This window comes from Castor canadensis, chromosome 6, assembly GCF_047511655.1.
Source record: "Castor canadensis chromosome 6, mCasCan1.hap1v2, whole genome shotgun sequence".
Taxonomy (NCBI): Eukaryota; Metazoa; Chordata; class Mammalia; order Rodentia; family Castoridae; genus Castor; species Castor canadensis.
This window is the reverse complement of record NC_133391.1, coordinates 38018175-38037116: the sequence shown is the minus strand read 5'-3', so window position 1 is coordinate 38037116 and position 18942 is coordinate 38018175. Positions and strand designations below refer to the sequence as shown.

General features: G+C 42.6%; 1 protein-coding gene across 1 annotated transcript in view; it reads right to left on the bottom strand.

Annotated features, from left to right (window-relative positions):
- Positions 1 to 393: 393 nt before the first annotated feature.
- The window catches only part of Ano2 (anoctamin 2), a 313200-nt gene continuing 294651 nt past the window's right edge, over positions 394 to 18942 (bottom strand). Inside the window, exons 21-25 of the mRNA XM_074075322.1 lie at positions 18258 to 18410; positions 17845 to 17897; positions 15281 to 15462; positions 3748 to 3853; positions 394 to 1366 (exon numbers count right to left, since the gene is read on the bottom strand). Of these exons, the coding sequence (XP_073931423.1) occupies positions 1094 to 1366; positions 3748 to 3853; positions 15281 to 15462; positions 17845 to 17897; positions 18258 to 18410 (767 nt within the window). The 3' untranslated portion in view covers positions 394 to 1093. The remainder of the gene's footprint in view (positions 1367 to 3747; positions 3854 to 15280; positions 15463 to 17844; positions 17898 to 18257; positions 18411 to 18942) is intronic.

The window sequence follows — 18942 nt, the reverse complement described above, 5'->3', positions numbered from 1 at the left end:
TGTTAGCATTGTAAGATGCAATCTCTCCACCAGCAGGGTTGTCATTAATTGATATGTAAAATGACAGAACCCCTCACTTCCTGTGCCCCACACTTCTGTCCACTTTGTCCTTCTTAGCATTTCTCCGCTGCATTTCTTATAATCTAAAATATTGCACACTTACTGGCTATTTTCTGTCTCTTACCAGAATGTAAACTCCTCAAGACATCCATTTTTGTCTCTTTTGTTGTCTGTTGTTTCTCTAATCTAACAATACCTGGCATATAGTAGGAGCTCAATAAATATTCTTAGGAAGGAAGGGGCAGAGGGTGGGAGAGAGAAGAGATGGAAACAGAGAGGAAAAGGAAGAGAGGGATGGAGGAAGAAAAGGAAGGAAGGAGAAAAAGGGGAGAAAAGAAAAAAGGGAGGAGAGAGAGAGGCAGAGAGAAGAGGCACCAAAGAAAAAAGATGCATGTTTTAAAAGAATGTTTCCATTTATTTTATTGTTTCAAATACGAACTTGCATAAAATGGTGGTGAGTTGCACTGAACTCCAAGCATCCCTGTGCCATGAATTAGAAACAAACCCAGTGTGGACCTTTGGTCCTAGCAACAGGTACAGTGGCCCCAGCAATCATCCCTATAACATAATTTGCATCTTCTGAGGCTTGTGAGGCCCCAGCAGCAAGTGACTCAGGCTTTCTTGAGGTGAAGTAGGAAGAAGGCAGTGATCACTTACAGTGGGGGCTAGGACAGATGCACAGATGGATGGGGCCCTAACTGCACTTTTCTCACAGCCTGTAGTCATCTGAAATGATGATGACGTAGGAGAGAGGACCCCAGGGACATCAGGGTTGGAAAGATCCCAGTGGGGTACCAATCCTCCAAAGGACATAACTCCAAAGAGGACCTAAAAGAAACTGAAGCTTGAAGTTGCTGAGAAACAGCAATTCTCTTCCTTCCTGCACTCACTCTCTAGCTCTCTTCATTCTCCTTTCTCTCTCTAGCTCCCTTTTCTAGACCTAGCAGAGAGAGCAGCCTGTGCAGAGTAGGAACCTGCCGTGTGCACACGCATCTTGCTGCTGAAGCACCCTCCTCTGTGTTGGGCTGATGGCTCACACGTTAGTGTGCTGGGAACCCCAGGATGCTATGCTGCCCGGCTGGCTCCGGCCTGAGGGTGCTGAGCTGGCTGCCCGGCTCCTCCTGCTCCGATCTCCACCACCCTGGTTCCTCTGGGATGGCTCATCAGCAAGCTTGATCTTCTCATGCTCCTCCTTCAGGAAGAAGTCTACCAATAAGCTCTTCTCTTTCTTAATCTGGTCACTGATGTCGGTGGGGATATCTGGGATCATCCAGTCCACAAGGACACTCAGAAACATCACAAGGTTCTGTCAAGAGCAAGAAGAGAGGGGGTGAGTGGAGGCATCTGGTGCAGTGGCATGGTGCTTTGACAGTAAGCCAGCATCCAACATTGCCCCTTTAGAACGACTGTCCCCAGTGTTGACAGTGTGTGGTATAGTGGCGAGGGGCAAAGAGCCAGAATGCCTCCATGTTAATTCTGGCTCTGCTGAGTGATCTAGACCAATGAGCATAACTGACCCTCAATGTCATAGCTGATAAATGATGTCCCATTGGTAAAATGCATAAAACTCCAACCTACACCTGGAGCTGCTGTAATCTGATGAGTTAATACACATCAAATATCTACAATGGTGCTGGGCACATAGTGAGACTCCAAAGTACTATCTATTGCCCTTTCCTTTCAAGAGGACTTGTAGTGCTCTTCTCCGCCCCATCTGCAGAGTGTACACATCTGTCCTGTTCTTGCACCTTGGCCTTAAAGCCTCCAGGCTCTCCCTGCTCTTGGAGGTGACTAGAGAGCCCAGTAGCCTCTCCAGTGCTGTGACTATGACAGTTGCTCCTCTCCTCCCACCAGCTGGCTCTCTCTGGACTCTCTACCAGAGATGGACCTTCAGGGTTTGCATTGGCTTCTGACCTCAGCCAACCCCACCTACTGCTCACATTCGCCTATTCATTATAACCACTCTAACTAAAGTAGCTGCCCAGGACTCTTACACTGAGTTATTGATCGATTCTAGGCTTTTCTACACACTTGTACAGAGCTTCTTCCTGTGTCTGTGGAGCCCCATCCTTTCTCTCGTATGCACAGGTAGGCAGGACAACCTTATCCTGGGAGCATTTCATGTTTGAGTGAATGAGTTAGGACACCACAGTGCCTGGCAAGGCCCCATAAAAGGCAGCTCCTTCTGTAATCTGATTCTTATTCATTTCCCCCACACTCCTTCCCACGCATTTCCTCAATACACTCCTCCAGTTGTGAAATTCGTCTCTGGCTGCTGATTACACATTCATGTGAGATCCCAAGGCAGTGACTGAGCCCTTGAGCCATGCATGCTCTAAGTGGCTTAGAGGAAAATTTTGGAGGACCAACTGCTGCTTTCAGAGGCTCTCAGACACTTTAGGTGCTGGAGAGCTGCTTCATCAAGTCATACACTCTTCCTCACCACCTCCTAAGGCATGAGTGACCTGTGACATGTGACATATGGGAATGTGAGAAGACTCCTGCAGATGGAACAGCAACAGGATGTCTGAGTGATTTTTCAAATGTATCGCCCCATCTCTGCAGAGGAAGAATGGCGTCTTCTTTAGGTGAAAGACTAGCCGATGGGCTCCTCTACTTCCTAGGCTGGGGTCTGGGGAGCAGGATACCTTAGAGGCCTCCAGAGATCTGCCTTCAGGGAGTACAAAAGCCAGAGGGAGCTGAACAGAAAAGGATCTGGGCTTGTACTCTGGCTCCGCTGGAAGACTGGCAGGACCCTGAGTGGGAATTGGGGGCCCTAGAGTTCAGAGAATCTCAGCGATGCAATTGGAGCTTTGGCTATTGTCAAAGATAGGAATCACTGGGCTCAGGTTTGCTATTCATTCAAAGGTAGTTAGATGGCCCTAGGGGTCCCTTCCCACCAGATGTCTCAGTGGTTAAACTGCACTAACAAAGAAGGGACCCGAGAGCACAAGAAGAAAGGTTCTGAACTTGAGCCCTTTCTGTGACTGCAGAGTTAAGATGGGCTGTTTGTCTGCACAAGGGCTGAGACTCTGATTTCAATACCCTTCCCACTTGCCTTTCTTCATCTTAGATTTAAATGGGAAACTATCTCCATTCTGCAACGTACTCTACATCTGTCCGGAAACCTTACTCTGTTTTATTCTCCTTCTGCAAAGTCCATCCATTAAAAGAAGCCCTCTCGGGAATGCTCCTGCTTCACCCAGGGAAGGGAACATTCACTTCTGCCTGCCACATGGGAAGGCCCCTTGTGTCACAGAGTACAGCCAGCCCTCTAGATCCACAGGTTCTGCAGCCACAAATTCAATTTATCATGGAGCAAAATTATTAGAAAACAAAATTGTGTCCATACTGAATATGTATAGACTTCTTTCTGTCATTACTTCATATACAATACAGTGTAACTCCTATTTATGTAGAATTTGTATTACAAGTAGTATAGAGATGATGTGAAGTGTATGGGAAAATGTACATAGGTTATATTCAAGTACTATGGCATTTTATAGAAGGGACTGGAACATCCTTGAATGCTTGTGTCTGAGGGAGGTTCTGACATCAGTCCCCTGGGATATCAATAAACAGCAGTACCATGAAAACCTGGAGGTGAGGGCAGTCAGGGAGATATGACTGTCACTCATTACCCCTGTATCCTAGATCCTCACTGGTTATTTTACCTGAACAACTCACCTGGAAGATTATAACAAAAGCCAGGCGGGCAGACAAAACAGACCAGTACTGTTTGGAAAACTCATATGGGTTTGGTGCCCATGGAGGCTCTCGGTAATCCTTGAACCTGCCCAAACAGAAATGTGATGTTAAGACTGGGAGAAGACTGGGGTGAAACCTTAAGGTTGGAAATGCAGCAAGTTCTTGGCTCTCAGACATGAGAAATAAAGGACACAGGGGAAAATCCATGGCCCAACCAAGAAATATTCATGGAATAAAAGAGTAAAAGCTCACAAAAGCTAGCCTAAAAATGCCTTCTCTCTCTCTCCCCAATATCCCCAGAGGCTTCTTCTGGTATTGAGATTTGATTCTTAGAGAAGACCAGGGACAGTGAAAGTAGCCTGGCTTTCCATTATCCTATGGTCCCTTAGAGGATAGAGGGGCCCCCAGATGCCTTTATAGTACTCTACAGCTGCCTGTGGGCTCCATGAAGATCCAGGTAACAGCAGGTCATCCTGGGCTCCTCCCCATCTAGCTGCTTTGGGATGTGGTCACCAGAGGGGCTGGTCTTGCTTCCTGGCTACATTGTTGAACCCAAAGGAAGGCTGACCCAGACCAAGCTGAAGGCTCATCAGTAGTCTCTTTTAATTATCTTCACGATCCACCCATGTGGTTTATACACCCAAATGTCAATGCCTAACATGAGCTCATGCCAATACACAAGCTTTGCTGCTGCCTTTTCATCCCCATTTTGCCAAGACTCATGCTAAAACTAGCTCATTTTCTCAAATGCATTTTTCTGAAGTTGGAAAATCGACACAGGCTAGTACCAGAACTATGACCCACACTTTTCTCTGTGGAATTCAGCAAGTCTTTGATGCTCAATAAAAACAAAACAAGCACTAGGCTGGAGGAAGAGTTGGGGAGACACCAGGCTACCTAGCAATATGCATGGTTGCAAAGAAAGGCAGGGTAGGGACTCTATCTAGGGAGGGACTGGGGAGGAAGTCTATCACACCCTGGACATACTGCGTGTATCAGCCCCTGGAAAAGAGATTTCCTAGATATTTCCAGGAAATACAATTTGCTCTTCACAAGAAGGCATTGTTATCACTGCATAACACAGGAGGAACCTGAGGCTCAGAGTTCAAATACTTAGCTAAGGTCTTATGACCAGTAGGAGGTAGAAGCTAGTTAAGGATGCTAGTCTGGTGAAGTCAAGGCTCTCCCCCCATTATCACAGAGCACCTTGTCAACAGCTGCAGTTGTGGGATTCATAAATGGGGGCTCTCTGGTCCCTTCCCCTGCCCTGAATGAACCAGCTGCTCCAAAAGATCCACATAAAAGCATGGCGACTTCCAATTGTTCAAGGAGAGTTGAGAGGAGAGAAGAAAATGAGAGGGAGAGGAAAATAGATGCACACACAAAGACAGAAGAAGGCAGAGCTATAGAGTCACTAACACAAACAGACAAATTGAATGGTGGACACTCATCTTTCAGCTAGGGTTTGGCAAGAGGTCAGGAGCTACCCCTCCCCACCCAAGTTCCCCACTTCCAACAGCTGATCACAGCTGTTGCAAGCTAGGTTTGACATCCGGGTGCAAAGCAAAACTAACTGTAAGCCAGCAGAGCACCACAGGATTCACCATGTCCATCCATGGCCGAGGACAAAAACACAGCCAGTTCCAGATTATAGTTGCTAATGGGAGAGAGGGAGAGCATGGCCAAATGAATAAGGACATCTTTGTGGTGGGAAAAAACTCACTCACCTAATCTGTTGCACCCAGAGAGGACCCCATGGCAAAATGCAGTTGATTATCTTTCTCTCAATACCACCAGAGGAAGTGTGTGCCCACCCCCAACACTGCTTACTATGGGGAAATCTCTCCCAGGTTCAGCCCAATCCCTCTGTCTGTAATGAAAGTCCATTTCTCTTCTTTGCTAGCTCCATGTATTAGAACAGCTGCTCACTGACCTTGGTATGAGAACCATTGCTCACTCCTCCTTTTTCCAGTCAGAAAAGAATCCATAAATAATCAAATTCTGGTTCCATCTCTGCTACTAACTTACCACAACTTTTTGGAAATGTCACTTTGCCCTCCCTGAGTGTTCAAAACATGTTTTGGATCTAACGGTCACATCCATCTAATCAAGGATCTGGGGGAAGATTAACACAAGGATCTGTCCAGAAATCTCTACTTTAAAATACTTCTATGCAAATAAGCTAAGGTGACTCTGTTAGGTACTAAAAGGAAATTTTCAGTACAGGAAAAAAGCAGGGAGAAATTTAATAAATTTTGTGTCTGTTCACAGTCCTCTTTCCAAAGCTAGGTTTTAAAAAACTATGGCCTACAGTAAGAAATATATTTTACATTGATGCATATATACATATATGTTACTGAAATAAAAATTACACAGCACATACTTAATCCTTGCTGTGTATAATGCACTGATATTTTTTCTATTCTATTCTATTCTGTTCTGTTACATTCTGTTCCATTCCGTTCCATTCCATTCCATTCCACTCTATCCTGTTCTGTTCTATAAAATGCTGTTCATGACCCATGGAAGTGATTTCACAATCCACTAATGAACCATGATTCATTATTTGAAAAACACAGATTCCAGTAAGCCTCTAACACCAGGTAAATAATTGATTGTTTACATGGCAATATAAATTTAGATTTCATAATTTTTTTAAAATTTCATCCTAAGAAGTTGGGTTTATAACATGTTATAAAACTAAGTAAGTAGAAAACACTCATTAAACAAAGAGATAATTAGCCTTGAAAATAGAAATAGTCACCAAAGACAGTTGGCTAATGGACTTAATTGTTTCTGCTGCTGTGATAATGATCCACATTGTTTGTTTTGTTTTTAGAAACAAAACAATTCTGAGCCTAGTGCTCAGAATTGAGGGAAACATAAGCTTCCTTCAAGATGAAGACTTGATTACCATTTGGTTCTGTGTCCTTGATACACTTTGGATCTTGAATGTCCCCCAAAGGCTCATGTGTTAAAAACTTGTGATTTGGGGAGATGGTGGAACCTTTAAGAGGAGGGATTTTGTGAAAGGTCTTTAGGTCGTTAGAGGTCTGCCATTGAAGGGGACAATGGATCTCCACTCCCTTCTTCTTCTTTCTTTCTCCTGCTTTCTGACCATCAAGTGAGCAGATTGGCTCTGCCGCACACTCCTGCCATGGTGTGTTTCTTTGTCACAGGCCCTAAAACAAGGTCAATCAATTATGGACTAGAATGTCCAAAACTGTGAGCCAAAATAAACCTTTTCTCTTCATAAATTGCTTATCTCAAATATTTGTTATAGTGGTGAAAAATGTCTAACACAGCTCTCTGCAAGTTCCTCCATGTTCTGATATTCAATGTTCTCATCTATAACACAGGCCTAAACCTCCTATCTTACACAGTTGTGAGGAAGATGAAATAACAATGCAAAGAATTTAGCCCATTTTTGTGCACATCAAAGGAACCCAATGAGTAAATATAGGCTGAGTGTCCCTTATCTGAAATGCTTGAGATCAGAAGATTTTTTTTCAAATTTTGGGATATATATTTGCATATAAGACCCAAGTCAAACACAAAACTCATATTTCAAACATATCTATACACATAGCCTGAAGGTAATTTTATGTAATATATCTAATAATTTTGAACATGTAGCAAAGTTTCATTCCACTTGTGACATCATGTCAGTGCTGAAATAGTTTTCAGTTCAGGAGGACTTCAGATTTTATTTTTTTGGGTTAGGGATGCTAATCTGTGGTAGCTACTCTTTCTCATTTTACTGAAGATGACTTATAAATCACACTTCTGTTAAAAGAGGACTGAGAACATAGAGAACATAGAGAACCCTTCCAGACCCTCCTGGTTTCCTAGGAGCACTCAAGCAAATAGGGACCTCCAAGATCCCCAATAGTGCTAATGAGAATCTTGGGAACTGGCTCAGTGGCAGTACTCTGAGCCAAGTTCAAGAGTAAATGGCACAAAAATTGCAAACCTCATTTCTGCTGGGTTGAGGCCCTAAGTCCTGGAAAAAACGTCTTTCTGATCCATCCCAACAGCTCAAATGCTCTCCAACACCAGACCTTGTCCCCTGGCCTGGAAGCCTAAGGCTCCCAGAGTCCATATAAATGCCTCTAGCATCAAGTGAACCCCCACATTTAGTCAGCTTCCTGTGTCTGCTGGCTGTGACCACCCCCTACCTCAGGGAACACAGACTGAGCCTCAGGAATATAATTTGGAGGGACATTCCTAGACCTCATACTCACCCCTCCAGCCTTCCTTTATTTTCCTTGAGCCTTAACATTCATTTTGAGAGTTCCCTCTGAGTCTTCTAGGGAAAAGAGACTTTCAGTAATAAGACAACTAGGGTGTGTAAAATCAAGTATGGCATTGATTGGCTATGCCATTTACAAACTGTAAGACCCTAAGTAAGTTATTTTGCCTCTCTGTACCTCAACATTCTGATCCACAAAATGGAATCAACACAGCATGTATCCCAAGAGGCTCGCTCAAGCTCTTTCACTCCAACCACCAATAAATGAATATGTGCATGCCTATGTGTGCATTCAATGTTAAAGAAGACACAGTGAGAATTTAACAAAAACAATATACATGAGCGTGATTTCTGGAAGTTTCCTCAGAAAATGGACACAATGGATTCTCCTGGGGGATAATGACTAGGATGGGAAATAATGACAGTTACTTCGATAACAAATCAAGTTCATAATATTTTTGCAGTGCAGAGAATCAAGCCCAGAGCTTCATTCATGCAAATCAAGTACAAGTACTCTAAAACTGAGCTACATTCAAGCCCTAGAGGTTCATAATCTGAAAAGGATGCAGTTAGTGACAAGATTCAATGGACCAAAATGCATCTTTACACTGAGATTTCAAGAGCAAAATTATAGTGCTAACTGGAACATAGTCAAATATAATAAGTGAAACTGGTATAAAAATCACCATTCTATTTTACCTTTAAAATTACATTAATATACTCTAACTTTAAAAATTACATCCATTGAATTTAGACAGTACATAAAGAACTCAAACTGTATTTCATTACTGTAATTTGGGTACATGAAAGGTTCTACAGGTTCATATGATGTTCATGCATAGAAAAATGTGAGAGGAAAATTAGCACATATGCATCACTCTGCTTTCTGTTGCATCCCTAGGATAGGGAGAGGTCAGGGTGGAGGCAGGACAGACTTAGAGCAGTTGCCTATAATGTTTAGAATTTTTACAGGAAAACATCCGCTCATTACATGGGTCATCAAATTTTTTATAAAGCAGAACTCATCTTTGGAAATTCTTATTCAGAAGCTCTCATTTTTACAGGTGAGAGAACTGAGGTACAGAGAAGAATGAGAAACTCCTGGCTCAGAAGTCCCCATTCACCACCCCACCCTCAGTGACTATGACATCTGCCACAATCCATCAAAATATGAAATCACTGGGGGTGAGAAAAGAACCAAAATAGCATACTGAGGGGCTAGTCACCAACCACCAGTAAATTTTTTTAAATGAGGTATTAGTTCTATAATAGATTAATTAGTAGGTGCCTTTCTCAATGCCAAACAGTGATATGTAAGGAAAAAATTTAAAAGAGATCCAGTGGAATTGAATGTCATATTAATGCTGAATACAGTTACATATGATATTTTCCTATCATCTGAACTACTTGAAGCTGCCTTCCAAAGTTGGCCTTTAACAAAAGAAAACAGAACAAGCAATTAAGAACTAATGAGAACCATGTCAATCCAGCGGTTGGTAAAGCCAACCAAAAGCCAACACCTGGAAAAGCTGATTCTACTTCTGGTGTCAGCGTGAAACAGATGCATGGCAGCCATCGGCTTGAGGGAAGTCACCTCTTCCAAGCCTTTTTCACAGAACCTTGGAATATGGAAGGACTTAGGCCCTGCAGAAAAATCTAGCGGGAGTCACTTGAGGATCGGCATGTGGGTGTTCAACACCCCCAAGCAAACCCACTGGGTTGACCATTCCCTTGTGGACTCTGGGTCCAGCTCCCTGGTAAGTTCTCTGCTCCCTTTCAGCTGCATCAGGTGCCAAGCCACATCCATTCCCTAGGATATGGTGGCTCTTTGATCCTATCAAATGGCCAAAAATCATGCTTGGATCAACTGTTTATGGAGCACCCCTGTAGGAACACTTTGAAAGCTGAAACGAGCGCCATTCCAAAAATGCTGGGAATGCATCTCAAAATCCCAAATGGGCAGTTGGAGGCTTGTCCTAACTTTTATTGCTATTTTTAAGATACCTCTATCCCTGGTAAGGCTGGGTAGAAGCCCAACTTCAGTTTTATTTGACCACATTTATCTCCAGAGGTCATTGAAAGCTAAGAATAAGAAGGGTCATTGAGTTCCCAACAGTATTTGCCAGTATTTGCCAGAAAATTAGGGCAAACTTCATTTCCCACCATGGAAGCAGTTATAAATGTTGGCTCAGGGGCTAGCTGTAGAGTTGTCTTTGATTCTCACAACACTTCTCTATCCTTCCTCCATTCTCTCTCTCTCTCTCTCTCTCTCTCTCTCTCTCTCTCTCTCTCTCTCTCTCTTCTTAGTTGTGGATAGGACCCACATTAGGTACTTTTCTTCAGCAATTCTTATCTATCCAGGAAGTGCAGCTCTCAATGTACACCTATTTGACATATTATATGTAGGTCATATGATGACCCCATATTCTCTAGACAATGTAACCCAACAGTTGTCATAATATATTGAGTTAACACCCATGAAAAGTTTGATCTCATCACTGTTCTCTTAAGTCCTATCAGTGGAACTCCATGGTCCTAGGAGAGAAGCCATACACCATAGTGTGGCCAATATATTCTTGATTTGACATCTATTTTTCCTTCTTAGTCTAGCCCTTCTCCCAGGAATCTAGTGTTCTCCCTAGATGTCCTTCACAACCTGTCACCCTCCTTTGTGTCCCATTGCCCACCACTGTCACCCACATCCTGCTCAATAACCAGAATGACTTTGTCAAAAAAGGAATTCCAGTAAGATAGTCCCTGTGGCCATCTGGTACTCTTCATTCATCAGATTTCAGATCCCTGGAAACTTTCCCTAAATACTTAAGTCTGGGTTTGATTTAGGACTCTCACAGCTCCCTACAGTTACCCCATTGAAAATTATTAAAGCTGATCCAGGCACCAGTGGCTCATGTCTGTAACCCTAGCTACTCAAGAGGCTGAAATATGGAGAATCCCATTTTGAGGTCAGTCTGGGGCAAAAGTTTGTGAGACTCTCCCCATCTCAACCAATAAATGGGCCTGTTGATGTGCACCTTTCATCCCAGCTACAGCGGGAAGTGTAAAATAGGAGGAGCATAGTCCAGATTGGCCTGGGCAAGAAATAAGACCCTGTATCCATAATAACCAAAGCAAAAATGGATGGAGGCATGGCTCAAGAAGTAGAATGCCTGCCTAGCATGAACAAAGTTCTGAGTTCAAACCCTAGTACCACCAAAAAATATTAAAGCTGCATTTCAATTGCTTGTTTATCCACTCATCTCTTCATGTAGACTTTCTGAAGAAGGCACTGTGTCTTGTTCTCTCTTATATACCCAAGGTCAAGCCTATAGGAGGGTCTCAAAAATATTTGCATAATGAATCCTCACAGGAACCGAGAGTAAGGAAAAATGATGACTGCTCCAGGGATCACTGAAGTTTAATTGTAGGATGATTTATTTTCTGAAGATAAATTTTCTTGACAGAAATACAGAATTAAAGTGTACTTCCTGTGCATGTATCCACTGACAATTCCACCACTTAGTGGCAGTAGTTTTTTAAAACAGGTAATAGAGAAGCAAGTAGACGATCCCATCTACTTGCCTGGAAACAATGGAGAGGACACTATCAGAGCTTCACATCTAGCTGGAAAATCCAGTGACTTGAAGACTGAAACAAGAAAGCTTAATCCAACCCCATGTACTGACAATACTTGGTGTACTGAGCCTTTGTGGTTTGGAAAGAATACTACAAATTTACCTTAATTTTTCACAATAGTTGATAAAGGGTATATATGGAGCTTGAAAATACAGTTGACACTGATGGAAATAGAGTTAAGAGATGGGGAAAGACTGGATTTGGACCTACTTGATTGAATGAAGCCTTGTCTAAAATTAGACCTACTCTCAAAGTTCAATATAGAGGTCATTTTGGTTCAAGTCCCTGATAAATCTAGGAAACATATTCATAACTGCTACTGGGAGATATGAAGGTCAGAGACAAGGTCAGAGATCCCTTGCTCTATGACAGATGTTGCCCGCACAAGTCACACTGGTGTTGGTCCCCACTGGGAGTGGAAGCCTGCACTCTTGGATAGATGTGAACTTTAGTTCTGGATCTGTCACTAGAAACTTCTACAGTCTTAGAGAACTCCTCAGCTTCCTAAGTTACAACAAGATGATTTCTATGATTGCTTCCAGTTATAAAAATGAATTTGTAATTCTCACTTTTAACTGCCTGTTTAGTGTGAATCTATTGACTGACTTCATGAACCCTGCTAGAACAGATCCAGATCTTACTAGAAAAGACTTAGTAATTGGCACAGAGTCTCTGTATTGTAGAACTATGCCTTTGGATCTGCAGATCAAAATGCAGCACCATAGACAGACTGACACACCAGCCAGAGTGGCCCCTGGGCAATGCATAGTCTAGTAGCAAATCTGCCTGAAATAGGACTTCAGTCTAAGAGTTAGACTTTGTAATTTAAGCTGTGAAAGGATCTGACACATATCAGATGATATAAATTAATGAATAAGGTCTGGGGGCCATGGCTAAAGTGGTAGAGCACCTATTTGCTTAGCAAGCATGAGGCTCTGAGTTCAAACCCCAGTACTAAGAAGAAGGAGGAAGAGAAAGGAAGAGGTAGAAGAGTATCTGGGAAAAGTCCTGCAATGCTGTGTCTGTGTGCTAGTGGCTCCATGCCAGTATTTAGTAATGTATGGTTTTGTCCCTTTTCACTATTTCACATTAGTCATTCTGGTTTGTGTGGAAGGCATCTTGTGTTTTGAGTTATACTGACCTGTTACTTAAGAACATTTCAAACTTTTTCAAACATTGTTGGTCCTTGAGTATTCTCTTTGGTGAATTGTCTGCTTAAGTTTTTGATCACCTATCTAAGATGATATCTGTATTTTTCATAGTGATTTTATAAGTATTTGAAAAGACATTCTGGATACCAATAATTTGCTAGGGAAAAGCATTGGAAATATACTCTTTAACTCTGAAAAAAATAAGAATCTTTATACACTGTTGGTAGGAATGTAAATTAGTACAGATACCATGGAAATCAGTATGAAGGTTCTTTAAAAAGGTATATATAGTATTATAATATGATCCAGTCATGTCACTTCTGGGTATATATCCAAAACAACCAAAGTCAACTTACTATAGAGATAACCTGCACACCCATGATTATTGTGGCACAATTCACAATAGCCAAGTAATAGAATCAGCCTAAGTGTCCATCAATGGATGAATAGATAAAGAAAGAATGGCATATATACACAATGGAGTTTTCTCAGCCATGAAGATCAAAATTATGTAATTTGCAGGGAAATGGATGGAACTGAAGATGATCATGCTAATCAAAAAATGACAGACTCAGAAAGCCCAGTATCACATTTTATCTGAGATGTGGAATCTAGAATTCTTTTTTTAAAAAATGACATTAAAATAGAAGGGTAACTACTTGGGAAGAGGAATAGAGACAGTGAGAGGAAACAAAAGAAGATAATGGGGATGAATATGATCAAAGTACATTATATACACATATGAAAATGTCGAAATTAAGTCTGCTATTTTGTATAATTAATATATACTAATAAGAAAAAGAAAACACTGATTTGATGGAGGGGCTTTTACATTAAGATACTATTAGGGATGTTCTGACAAAACCCTTATTGGTCCCACATATCTTTTCCTGGGTTTTTCTTACTGATACATTTTTGTTTTAAATACATGAGGTATGATATTTGATCAAGACTTTATAGGAATTATCACTTAACCAGCTTACAAAGGGGCCAAAGAAGTCATTCCCCTGTGTTCCTCTCCTCTTTATTTGCCCTTCTTTGGGTAAGTAGTGGAGAGTTCTCTGTTTCCTGGCTTCGATGATTCCTATAGTGATGGCTTTCAACCACCACTCTGGAATCCCAGCTTAGCATGTCTAAGAATTAGGTGAAAATGTCTGTTGAATTTCCTCCCATCATTGTAAATGCAACATGACTGAAATTAAACTCATCTCCCACACCATAGGATATGATCCTCATAGCCTCTTCCCTGTCCCTATCAATGGAACCACAGTTTCCCAGTTGTCTGACTTCAGCCCAAATTCTAGAGGTATCCTAGCTCAGCCTTCCTTCTATGTCTGTTGACACCAACTTTCCAGCTTATCACATGAAATAGCTCATCTTCTCTTCATTCCTCCCACCACCCTGCTCTGAGCCCAGCTGAGCTCACATCTCGTTGGTGCTCAAACCTGAGCTCTCCCAACCCCAGTCCATCTTCTTCTCTGAGACCAATTTTCCTTAACATACCTTTTATTGTGTCACCTCCTGACCCCCAAAAAAGGCTATGTCTTCCTATTTCTTCACATTAAAATTCCTGTCAGATGTCAAGACTTTCCATATGTTCTTCATCCTACCCAAATTCAACAATGCTAGGAGTTTCTGCATATATTATATTTTTTATATTATTTGCTATTATTATCTCACAAGCATTCTTCTTTTTTTTTTTTTTTCATTTTTCTTTTATTATTCATGTGTGCATACAAGGCTTGGTTCATTTCTCCCCCCTGCCCCCACCCCCTCCCTTACCACCCACTCCGCCCCCTCCCGCTCCCCCCCTCAATACCCAGCAGAAACTATTTTGCCCTTATCTCTAATTTTGTTGTAGAGAGAGTATAAGCAATAATAGGAAGGAACAAGGGGTTTTGCTGGTTGAGATAAGGATAGCTATACAGGGCATTGACTCACATTGATTTCCTGTGTGTGGGTGTTACCTTCTAGGTTAATTCTTTTTGATCTAACCTTCAAGCATTCTTCTTGCTAACTATATCACCTAGCCCCTAAGCATTTACCTAACATCCAAAAATCCATCCCATCACCATGACTTAGCCCATGTTAAACTATTCTCCCTTTTTGTCATTCAACCCTTCGCAGCCCCCTCAGGCAGCCCGCCTTTCCCATTCTAGTTCCTGTAATCTCCCTCTCCTCTGAATACCCATATAGTGCTCATGGTCCATTGTACATGTGGTTCCATATGATCAGTGACTAACCCGCTTCTTCCTATCCTTGAGGTCAAGGTTATATGGTTCTTGGTCTGCTCCATAGTGTCTAGCAAAAGGTACTCAATAAACATTTTCTGATTCATTTAAATGGATTTACAACTGGTGGGGGAGGAGCAGAAGGCAGAGAGGAAGGAGAGTGAGACCATTCCAGGCCATCTAGGTCATGATTTGGATCTACCATTTCTGCTTCACTGTGGTCCTCCACTTCCAGGTTATTTTACCTGCAGAATTGAACTTCCTGCTCAAAATGTGAGTTTTCTGGCTGTGTTCCCTCTTTCAGCTGGCTGACATTGAAGAATGAGAGGGTGTGGTTCACAAAGCCATGCAGAGTTCCGTTGTGGCTGTAGGAGTACTGGTACACCAGGCGGGGGATAAAGTCGGAGGTGACAGCGATGACAAAAGCCTGAGGAATATAACCACAACACTGAAGAGTAGTCAGGAGGCACCTACTTAGGAGGTGGCAATCAGGATGATTAAGGGTCAAGTCCAGCCCAGGCAAAAAGTTAGTGAGACCTCATCTCAATAAACAAGCCACAGGTGGGGAGGCACATTTTTATACCCAGATATACAGGGGACATAGGTAGGAGGATAATAGTCCAAGGTTGGGCCTGGGTGAAAATACAAGACCCTCTCTGAAAAATAACTAAAGCAAAAGGATCTGGGGGCATGATTCTAGTGGAAGAGTACCTGCCTAGCAAGCACAAGGCCCCAGGTTCAAACCCCAGTATTGCCAGAAAAAAAAAATAGTCAAGATGGATGCTACCTGAATGGCACAGAGAACATCTGTCAAAGGGACTGTCCTCTCTTGGGCTCTCCATCAAGAGGTGCTGCTCTGGCTGACCTAGAGACACAGGCAGCATACTCAAGCCCTTGTTCCCAAATTCATGCAGCTCATTTGTCTGTCTTTTCTATCTTTGATACGTGCAAGTGAATCTACCAGAGGGTGAGCTGTCAACAAAGCAAATTAGGACACTAAGCCAATCTGGAATCATTGCTTCTAAGACATTTGTGTTGACATTTGCTGCTGGCCAAGCCCAAACAGTACAAGATACTCTAGTGATGAGAGTGACACTTGGTACAATTGGCAAGTAAGTTCAATGACCATGTACACCTGCCCCAAGGGAAACCAAAGAGCCAGGAAAGCAGCTCCACACTTCCCTCAATCTCACCATTATCTCTCAGCATCATGTAATAGAAGTTCTTTCTTTATCCATCTGACTTAGGAAAAGTGAGGCACACAGGGGAGAGGTGTAAGTCCTGCTAGATGGAGTTGTGCATATCCTACATAGCATCTGGCATATCTAAGTGCTCCATAAATGTCTATGGAGCAAACCAAACAGCACATGAATGATTGCATGTTTGAATGTAGAGGTACTTTCTGCAAAGAAAGCCTTAAATCTTTTTGTCAGATGTTTATACTGTACTCTGCACCGACAATTAAAACCCCTTAAAATGTAGTTCAGAGATTGTTTTCTAAATGTATATGTGAGTGTGCCTGGCCACAGCCATATTTGAGAGTGAGTAATACTCTCACAATCATCATAGTTACAACTGGGAAGCACTGTTTAAGCCCTTCCATCATCCCATTTCATTTCCAGAATGATCCTGTTTGCTGCTATTCTTAGGTCCCATTTTACAGATAAGTAAACAAGTCTTGGAGAGACCACATAAAAAAGTGGTTAATACTGTGGGCCTCTTTCCCATATCCACAACTCAAAGTAACTACTAACCTGCTTTCTAACTTGCTCACTTTGTCTTTCTTTCTTTCTTTTTGGTAGTTGTGGATTTTTTTTTAGCAGTACTGGGACTTGAACTCAGAACCCTGCACTTGTTTGGCAGGTGGTCTACCAGCTCTCCCACTTGAGCCATACTCCCCAGCCCTTTTCTTTCCTTTATTTATCAGATAGTATCTCCCAATTTTTGCCCCAGGGCCAGCCATTGACTGTGATCCTCCTACTTAAGCCTCTCCCAAGTAGCTGGGATTACAGATATGTGCTCCCATGCCCAGCTGTTACATTTTACTTCTCAGTTTCAAAATGTGCACTTCCTATATCAAAACATTCAAAAATTCAGTGAGCTGATTTCCTCTGCCTTTTCTTACACCTCTCCAGTCAAAACCAGGTCAGAGCCAGAATCAGTGTTTCATTCCCGAGGGAATGAATACGGGTTGTGGCTTTCTTGATGTGCACCAGACTGGCTGATATTTTCTCAGGAGGTAGAACAAGAGGCCCTGCCTGGCCATCACCCGTCCACGATGCTGAAGCAAAGGGGCTTTTGGCCTGGGGCCCAGCAGGATTTCCTCTGCAGTGTGGTCACACACATCTGGCAAGGCAGTTAAAGGAGTCACAACAGGTAGGATTCCTCTCCTTTTGTGTCCTATCTTATCCTAGCCAGTGCCACAGTCCGTGAGGATAATTAAAACTTTGCATTGACAACTTGTAGAAACCACAATTAGGAATTACTGCCTGGGCAACACTCCAGGTATTGTTTAACTCAGGAGTAGAAAAAGAAAGAGATGGATAGATACGTAGAATTCTTTCCTCATTATTCTTGGCTCCAAGCAAAGATCTGATTTTGACTCTTAAGGCCAAGGTATGCATTCAGATGGATAATTACCTTTCTTTCTCTTAGTGAAATTAAAAATTAAATTGCTCCATTCTGGCAACAGCATGATGAGTTACGAGGCAGCCAGGAGGCTGTCTTAAATAGAACTCCAAATGGAAAAGACCCCAACTCCTGTGAAATTGCCTCCCACAGAGAGGGCATCGTGAACACAAGCACTTACATTGATGATAACAGAGAATTTGCCGATTCCAGAGAGAATGTCAAACCAAATTCCTGTAAGACAGAAGGAAAGGTGTCTGCCTTACTCCCACCTTGGGCCCAGCGATGACAAGGCTGTAGCTCGAGGTGACATTTTGCAGGCAGTAACGGGAGAAGGTTTGCCGAACCCCAGAAGTTTGCTTGTCTGGAATGGCTTAGGTGCCCCCCTGTCTGGAAGTTTGGAGGACAAGTGGGGATGGATACTGTGGCATCTAAGACCTCCACACAACTGAGGATGTGGAGATGAGAAATTCCAAGGGGTGAAGAGGTGAGGGCCTCGCCACCCTCCTGGTGCTGGATGGTGGGAGATGGTGGTTGGAGTCAAAGCACAGGGAGAAGGGGGTGGGCCTCTCTGACCTCAAAGGGGAGTCATACCTATATCTTTGGTCCTCACTGCATCTGGTCGTCGCAGTTCTGTAACAAACTTTTTTGCATCCAGTCGAACTTCGATGACATTGTTGAGGAGGGCAAATACAGGTGCCAGAGGAAAGGAAGCCACAAAGAGAGTGACAAAACCAAACTGGATGACTAAAAGAGAGAACATGAGAGGTTTCACCAGGCAGAAGTGGGAGTTGAAGTCTGCCTTGCTCTGTGGCCTCACATCCCCTCTTGCCAGGGTCCCCTTTCCTCCTGCACCACACGCATAAGTTTCTTTCTCCTATCTGCAGCAGGACCAGCGCCATCTGGGCTTGTCACAGTGGGGAGATTCATGAAAAGGAAAAGTCTTGGTGATTTCCTGCCTAACACACTTCACCATAACTCACCAATCCTATTTGGTGAACTCAGAGGTTGGCAAACCTACCCGGTAAAGGGCCAAAAATAAACATTTTGGGATTTTCAGGCCATATGGTCTTGTCACAGCAACTCACCTCTGCCATTACAGAACAAAAGCAAACATAGACAACATGTAAACACACAGGTCTGGCTGTGTTCCAATAAAACTTTATTTATAAAAGCTCTAAATAAATCAAGCTGGATTTGGCCATCAGACTACAATTTGCCAAGCTTTAATGTAACTTAAAAAAAAAAAACCCAAATCTTCACCCTTCTATTTTAAGTT